At 36.1% G+C, this 9,027-nt stretch overlaps 1 protein-coding gene across 1 annotated transcript in view; it reads left to right on the forward strand.

Moving 5' to 3' along the window:
• The window catches only part of LOC117114536, a 15,753-nt gene that overhangs the window by 5,486 nt on the left and 1,240 nt on the right, over window positions 1-9,027 (forward strand). The window contains exons 7-15 of the mRNA XM_033258217.1: window positions 113-397; window positions 507-631; window positions 882-1,107; window positions 1,570-2,454; window positions 2,834-3,012; window positions 3,421-3,637; window positions 7,168-7,448; window positions 7,562-7,784; window positions 7,889-8,268. Of these exons, the coding sequence (XP_033114108.1) occupies window positions 113-397; window positions 507-631; window positions 882-1,107; window positions 1,570-2,454; window positions 2,834-3,012; window positions 3,421-3,637; window positions 7,168-7,448; window positions 7,562-7,784; window positions 7,889-8,268 (2,801 nt within the window). The remainder of the gene's footprint in view (window positions 1-112; window positions 398-506; window positions 632-881; window positions 1,108-1,569; window positions 2,455-2,833; window positions 3,013-3,420; window positions 3,638-7,167; window positions 7,449-7,561; window positions 7,785-7,888; window positions 8,269-9,027) is intronic.

Raw genomic sequence — 9,027 nt, forward strand, 5'->3', positions numbered from 1 at the left:
GTATAAGAGACAGTCTCTGGATCCGCCCCTGGATATGAAAGTGTGCTTACATAAGTCTTTTTAGTTGTCTGTTAATTCATATACACTGCAATTTAATAAATTGTTTGTACAGATGACTGTCCAACAAATGATTTCTATTGCGATTACGGATATTGCATACCAATTTCTTGGGTCTGCGATGGCGCAGTCGATTGTGAAGACTCCACGGACGAGGAGGATTGTTCCCCATCGACCACACCACGTCAGCCGGTGATTTCAGTTGTGGGCGGTGATGCAACAATGGTGTTACTCGCTACTACTAAAGCATCGGTAACAACGTTGGCACCCCAGCCGGCGGCCGTCACTACCAATCTTCCGACGACCACGCCAATGCCAACAACTTTGAATATGGATAATTGTAAGTTTGACGCATTATATGATTTACTTAGATTCATAACGTTTGCTACATTGATTAATTTAATATTAGTAAATCTAATAGTAAAGCACTCTACATTTGGATGTTTCAGATCGCGAGTTTTATGGCCAACTTGTTGTGAACAAAATAAATGGCGTGCATGTATCCTATACCACTGCATTGGCGTTCCCCGACAGTATCGCATATGTGCAGTACGAGTTATTATTCAATAATTTGGTAAGGATGCTTTACTATTTTGCATTAAAAAATCTTTTTGATTAAAACATAAATGTTAAAATATAAGCCATTACATTCAGTAATGTTTTTGAGTTTGAGTTGTTTTGTATATTTTTTTGTATTTTTATCATGTAAAGTGCCTTTGAACATGACTTTTCATGAAAAGGGCGCTATATAAAGTTGGTAAATAAATAAATAGATAAATAAAAATTAATTCGCTGTATTTGTTTTAAATTCCTTCTCATGCTAGTTACGCGATGAGTATGCGGTTCTTTCACCATTGATACGTGTTGATGTCACTGGGTTCAGTTCTGGCAGTCTTGTCGTCCATTACACTCTACTGTTGAATATAAGCTCTCACCTGACACAAAAAGAGATAGCTTCTGTATTTTCGTTTCCACCCACACAAATCACCGCTACAGTTAGTAATAGTGGTGTAATATTCGAATATATACAAGTTAGCATGGGCATCGTAGGTGAGGAAACAATTTATGTTGTATGATAATCATTTAACGTTGACTGTTATGGTAGGTTTTATTAGTGATGGCATCAATTAGGGAGAGAGCCGCTTCAGTGTTGGATTCAAGGTCATGCCCCCCCCCTTTCTAATTTTTTTCAAAATAAAAAAAAATTAGGAAAAAAGAAAATACTACTCAAATTTTGAATCTAAGAGTGCCATTTCCGGCTATCTAAAGGTGCCATAATCATAAATCAAAATCATAAATCTTACCTCAGCCCCAACCATCTTGGGGCTGAGGTAGTATAAACCTGTGAAATTCCCTCTCTGGGCCCCTCTATTTCCAATTCCTGGATCTGCCACTGCACTTTAAAGATATATGAGCTCATGCTAAGGCACCCAGTGGATTGTAGGCCTGTTGTATCGTCTCGTTTTAAAAGTAATTAATATATGATTATACTAGCATTCAATTTCTTTCTAGCACTATGTCAAGCTGGATATCTATACTGCGATGACAATAGCAATTGTTTACCTTCCGACTTTTGGTGTGACGGCATATGTGATTGTAGCGATGCGACAGATGAGAATAGCTGTGATCATTCTATTGAATGCCCCGTTTTCGTTCCAACGACTATGCCACCAACGGAAGGAATATTTACGGGAACTGCTGATCATGCTACAACTCATCAAACATCTCTAATTATGCCAACAACCATATTACCAACTACAGATGGTTTGACAACTCTGCAACCGACAACAAAATATCCAACAACCTTGAGAATGACTACAGATGGTCCAACAACCATGAAACTGACTACAAAAGGCTTAACAACCATGGGACAAACGACAGAAGATCCAACGACCATGGAACCAACTACAGAAAGTCAAACAACCATGGGACCAACTACAGAAGGTCGGACAACCATAGGCCCAACTATAGAAGGTCAAACAACCATGAGACCGACTACAAAAGTATTAACAACCATGGGACAAACCACAGAAGATCCAACGACCATGGAACCAACTACAGAACGTCAAACAACCATGGGACCAACTACAGAAGGTCGGAAAACCATGAGACCGACTACAAAAGTATTAACAACCATGGGACCAACCACAGACTTTCCGACAACTATGACACAGTCTACAGAAAGTCATACAACGATGGAACCATCTACAGAAGGTCCAACAACCATGAGACCGACTATAAGAACGCATACAACCTTGGGACCGACTACAGAAGCTTCAACAACCATAGGATCAATCTCTGAAAGCATAACAACAGTGGACCCGACCACAAAAAGACTAACCACAACATCACCATCGACAACTGTGCCAACTACAAAAGGCTTCACAAAAATGACAGGTAAACAACCGATAATAATAGAATATATAATAATAGTTTATAAAATTTAAACACATTTAAATGTAATGGTTGGATAATTATAATGCAAATTGACCGTCCACGTAGATGCCAACTACAAAAGGCTTCACAAAAATGACAGGTAAAAACCCGATAATAATAGAATATATAATAATAGTTTATAAAATTTCAACACATTTAAATGTAATGGTTGGATAATTATAATGCAAATTGACCGTCCACGTAGATATTATGGTAAGAAGTTTGATAAATTGACATGACGTTAGGCTTGAGTCTGTATAGTGTTTGTAAAGAAAGCGAATTGAATTCGTGTTTTATAACTAAATTTCTAACAGATTTATGTCGATATGTATTTGTATAGGTTCATCAATAACCACAGGGATGCCTCTACAGAACACTTCAAGACCAGTGGAAGATAGAGTTTATGTGGGGTCATTTACCGCAACTGAACTGAACGATGAACCACTCGTGTACGACACTGAACTTAACGACACATCATCTGAAGTATTTCGCTTGACAATGCAGGTGTTTTCAACTATGGTAGGGACATTTGTATAAATCAATATCTCTCACACTATAACGACCTAAGAAGTATACTATAGAACTTATATTAACAAGACAACTACAGGACTAAAAAGTCCCCTTTATAATAGAGATGTCCTCTGAATAGGGTCAGGGTAACCTACAACAGCTGCGTGTACCTCTGTGTGGAGACACCCGTGTGGTCTGCCCATGACACAATCGTAATAGACAGAACGGGATTGAACCCCCGACCTCAAGGTAGATTATGAGGAAGAAAAATCATGCTGTTTTATATACATATGTAATAAGATCTCGGAGTATCTTTTACAGAAGTGTATCAACAACATGGTGTGTTATTTAATTTTGTACATTGATAATGATAGGTCAACATAGGTAATGATGGGTTAACGAATTGTTTGATCTTAGTTGACAGAAGTGTATAATAGCACACCTGGATTTGTGAATGTGACAATAGATGGATTCCGTGCTGGAAGCTTGATTGTTGACTTCTTTATACTAATACAAACAACCAATCCAATATCAACTAAGGAACAGTTGGTAAATGCATTCCAGGCCGTGGGCGGAAAATTGAAAACCTCAGATTTTACTGTATCGTACTCTCCAGATTCATTGACTATTAAAGGTAAATGATGGCCCCACCGAACCCCGATAAGCCTTAAAATAACATACCTCAGGGTAGTAAGCTAAGTCACTTTTGGAAATGTAAGTAAAAATTCCTCCTTGTATTAGCCCTTTTTTGTTTTGAAGAATGGAAAATATCAACAGAATCCTAAAAAAATTCCAGCTTTCTTACAAATATAGGGTTTTTCATTATTTTTGTGTACTACACAAGGTATTCCAGAGGACAACACAAATAACTACCATAATTTTCATGTATAAAGAAGGCATTAATTCATTTATTACATAATTGTCCTTTACTGTGTAACACTGTGTTGAGCAATAATCTTCATGTATTGTTAATATCACTGCATTCTGAAAGTCTTCGTCTTTATTATAAACAGTTCCCGGACGTCCATGCGCATCACTGTCTCAATCGTTTTTTGCTTCATTTGATCATTCCATCTGTTGTGAATACTATTTTTATTGACCAAATCATTTACGTCTGCTAAATTTCCATTCTTTAGCTATTAAATTTGCTCAAGTGCTCAAGGGCCTGCGAACATTTGGTAGCAATGACATGCCTGTGATTTTGTTGCCTGTATTGAACATTTCACATCTTGCTTGATTTACATTTTTCCCCTTAACTTTATGCCGCAGTCTTCAATTTCCTTAGACATCTTTTATGACAGAACATCTAAAACTTTAAAGATGCAGAAAGTGTTAACTAAACTTTGCCTTTGACTACAGAAGCATGAGTTCCAATAAGGGATAAGTTCTTCGCTGGTAAAAGTTAATGTCACTTAATTTGAATATCCTTCGGTATTTGCCAGTGTTTGTGTCTAGAATGACCCTCTCTCCGTTGTCATAAAATAAGATATACATTAGCAACTGTAATATCGATGTCTCCAGAATGGAACGGTTGATATTTATGTATTGGTTGTAATTCCTTAAAGCATGCATTGCATGCTGGACGACTTTTCTTGGCTGCTACGAAGATCTGGAACTAATACAAAATCTCTTTCATCGACAAGGATGCATTCTTGCTAATAGCAATAGTATTCAAGAAGGTATCCGACCAGTTTGTCGAAATCCAGTTTGCTGAATCTAGTTGTTCACTGAAATCATGGAATCCCAGTTTGTAGAAACCAAATCTCTGTGTAGAGCATACTGTGCATTTGAAAGGAAGGAGCTTCATTTGTGTACAAATTAAAAGGAAAAATATTGGAAAACAACAAAGCTGTAGAAAAAACACACATGAAAGCATGGCTATTAGTTAAAAAAAATAGAAATAAAGTGAAATGAAATTAAGGATAAGCATCGTATCCTTCTAAAATACTCCCCCTGCAAACCCTATCAGGATTGTTGTGCCAGATCCCTGAACACGGAGCTTTAGTCGGCCCCTTGAATCAGACCTCCTGTCGACAAATTTATGGAGCCACAATTGGCATGTGTGTATAATTGTAGATTATTATTAATTTGTTTATTTTCTTTATTATTCTTTTTTTATAAATTTATATATTTATCATAAGTATGCTAATAAAATGTTTTAACTGCGAGGCCTATTAAATTGACATTTATTTGCTAATAGCCAAATTATTTACAGAATAAAACAAAAAGAATCATTTTAACTACAATAAGCCACTATTTCTTATACGAATACATAGTAATAGAGTGTTTCATCATGAATGTTATGCTGTGGTTAATGTTTTACTGCTTTCATTTTATTTTCAACAAAGTGGGTTTTAGCGCAAACTGGGTTTTAACAAACTGGGATTTGTAGTTTTTGATTCAGCAAACTGGCATTTGGCAAACTGTGTTTTGGCAAAGTGAACTAAAAAATCTGGCAGTCGGCAACGTAGGGTTCTACAATCTGGCGTAAAATCACCTAGAAGAAGCAGACACGAAAGTCTTCCTGTATGCAAAGCATGCTTGAACGAATAACAACCAAGGCATAGCAATCATCCGATCCGTTTCTCGAGACATCGATATTACAGACGATTACACCCTGGCTTTCTTTCGTAAAGAAAACGTAGCTTCCGTAATCAGAAACTAAGTTTGTTGAAACTTTCAGCAACTTCGGAGTTTTAGATGTTCTGCCACAAAAGTTGTCTGAAGAACAAGAGTATGTCTCACTGCTGCTTGGAGTTAAGGGGAAAAGTGTAAATCAAGCAAGTAACATGTTCAATAGAAAGTTTTCCAGAAACAAGATCACTTACATATCATTGCTGCCACCATGTTAGCAGAATCTCGAGCTTCGATACTTAGCAAACTTAATCGTTAAAGAATGAAAATAAGCAGAGGTAAATGACTGTCAATAAAAATAGTTGATGGAACAGATCGAATGAACAAATCCCCGTCCAAGAATTGTTCATACAATAAATACGAAGACTTTCAGATTGCAGTGATAAAAGCGATACCTGAATATTATTGCTCAACATAGGGCTACACAGTTAAACACTAAAGACAAATATGTAGTAAATGAATTGATGCCTTCTTCATACATAAAAAGTATGGTAGTTGTCGGGAATACCTTGTATAGCACACAGAAATAATGAAAAAACAACGGGATATTTGTAAGGAAGCTGGAATTTTTTTAGGATTCTGGTGATATTTTCCATTCTTCAAAACAGAAAAGGACTAATATAAGGGGGAATTTTTACTTACATTTTCAAAAGTGAGCTTACCACCCTAAAATATGTTATTTTGGGTTTAAAAAGTCAACAGCATTTATTACATTCATGTTTTGTAAATTAAACAAATTTATTTAGAGTATTGAAGCTGCTTTAAGTTGTTCTTTAATTTTGGCGGCCATTTTAAAAAGCGCCCTCAATTGCCTCCCGAAATCTTCACATTAATAACTTTAGCTAGTTATACTTTACTCCTATCATTACATATTAAAAAGTTGGTCAAACCTACCTCTTCTGTGCTTATTTTACCCATATATATGTAGTTTATTTGATTTTGGCGGCCATTTTTTAAAAAGCGCCCTCACGCGAAAGTTCTCAGGTTACACCCCTTTTACCTCACATATTCTGATTCCCCATAAAAAAAAATAAAAACTGGTCTAAAAAAACCATATGAGAATTTCTACCTCTCCAAGTGGCACCTATCTCAATTATAGCCTGGTCTAACTCCAGATGACATTAAAAACCAATTGTTACTTGATCCATTTATTAAAATGGCGACAATCTGCGACGGACAACTCTTATGTACTACTATCAAATTTGTGTAGTAAATCTGTTGTGATGTGCCAATACATGGGCATGATGATGTCATATCACACCGAAATATGGGCATATCACAGTTATTTATCACATAAAATAATGTGAAATTGTGGACAAAGCGTAAGTACAAGAGTAACCAATTTTGTATATACATACAGTACATGGTTTTATACAAACTACATCTGGCTCTCTGGTCTACATGCCAAATAGCCTTGTTGTCAATGGTAAGAAAATGAATGGTAACCATGCGGTATGATATATCAAAGGTTTTTACAATCAGGCACATAGCTTTTATTACATAATTTGTTTTATTTTTTTTTAAACATAGAAATAGATGAGTTAATACATGAAGGAAGTGAATATGAATCGGGAAGAGAAGGTACAGATTTTCCGATGTACGAAGACAGTGAATCCCAACCAGCAGACGAAAGTTCAAATTTACCACAGTCTAGTGATAATACAAATGGAGATTCAACAGCAGTGAATAGCATTTTTACTATTACCTTTCGGATATCAAATTTAAATGGAGAGAACGTGGTGCCCACTGAAGGTTTGAATGATCCCAATTCAGAAATATTCCAGGAATATTCAGGAATAATCACAGAGATGGTAAGATACAACAGAATAGATATTCTCAGTAATACCTTGCACAATATTAAATAAGTGTACAATGCTATAATAATAGTTATTAATTGTGGGTTAAATTGTATTTGTTCTTTCAGCTTTACGAAATTTACACTGGAATACCAAGCTTCATTAATGCTCAAGTCAAAGGATTCATAGATGAAGGTGTTACAGTGAACGGATATCTTGAGTTTTATCCACATGAACAGATTTCGTCGAGTGAATTGAAAAACGTGTTTAGAGAATCAGGAGATGGCGATGGTTTTATACAAACTACATCCGGCTCCCTAGTCTATATGCCAAATAGTCTTGTTGTCAATGGTAAGAAAACGAATGGTAAACATGCGGTATGATGTATCAAAAGTTTTCACAATCAGGCACATAGGTTTAATTACATTATTTTTTAATTTTTTTTTAAAACATAGAAATGGATGATGGAATACATGAAGGAAGTGAATATGAATCAGAAAGAGAAGGTACAAATTTGCCGCCGTACGAAGACAGTGAATCTCAACCAGGAGACGAAGGTTCAAATCTACCACAGTCTAGTGATAATCCAAATAGAGAATCAGAAAGAGAAGGTACACATTTCCCGCCGTACGAAGACAGTGAATCCGAAGACGAAGGTTCAAATTTACCACAGTCTAGTGATAATACAAATGGAGATTCAACGGCAACGAATAGCATTTTTACTATTACCTTTCGGATAGTAAATTTAAATGGAGAGCAAGTGATGCCCACTGAAGGATTGAATGATCCCAATTCAGAAATATTTCTGGAATATTCAGGAATACTCACAGAAATGGTAAGACATTACAGAATAGATATCCCCAGTGATTGTCTCTTATACACATCTAGATGTGTATAAGAGACAGGTAATAGAGTGTTTCATCATGAATGTTATGCTGTGGTTAATGTTTTACTGCTTTCATTTTATTTTCAACAAAGTGGGTTTTAGCGCAAACTGGGTTTTAACAAACTGGGATTTGTAGTTTTTGATTCAGCAAACTGGCATTTGGCAAACTGTGTTTTGGCAAAGTGAACTAAAAAATCTGGCAGTCGGCAACGTAGGGTTCTACAATCTGGCGTAAAATCACCTAGAAGAAGCAGACACGAAAGTCTTCCTGTATGCAAAGCATGCTTGAACGAATAACAACCAAGGCATAGCAATCATCCGATCCGTTTCTCGAGACATCGATATTACAGACGATTACACCCTGGCTTTCTTTCGTAAAGAAAACGTAGCTTCCGTAATCAGAAACTAAGTTTGTTGAAACTTTCAGCAACTTCGGAGTTTTAGATGTTCTGCCACAAAAGTTGTCTGAAGAACAAGAGTATGTCTCACTGCTGCTTGGAGTTAAGGGGAAAAGTGTAAATCAAGCAAGTAACATGTTCAATAGAAAGTTTTCCAGAAACAAGATCACTTACATATCATTGCTGCCACCATGTTAGCAGAATCTCGAGCTTCGATACTTAGCAAACTTAATCGTTAAAGAATGAAAATAAGCAGAGGTAAATGACTGTCAATAAAAATAGTTGATGGAACAGATCGAATGAACAAATC

The sequence above is a fragment of the Anneissia japonica genome, unplaced genomic scaffold (assembly GCF_011630105.1).
Source record: "Anneissia japonica isolate Jap-2015-1 unplaced genomic scaffold, ASM1163010v1 scaffold199_len4679917_cov187, whole genome shotgun sequence".
Lineage (NCBI taxonomy): Eukaryota > Metazoa > Echinodermata > Crinoidea > Comatulida > Comatulidae > Anneissia > Anneissia japonica.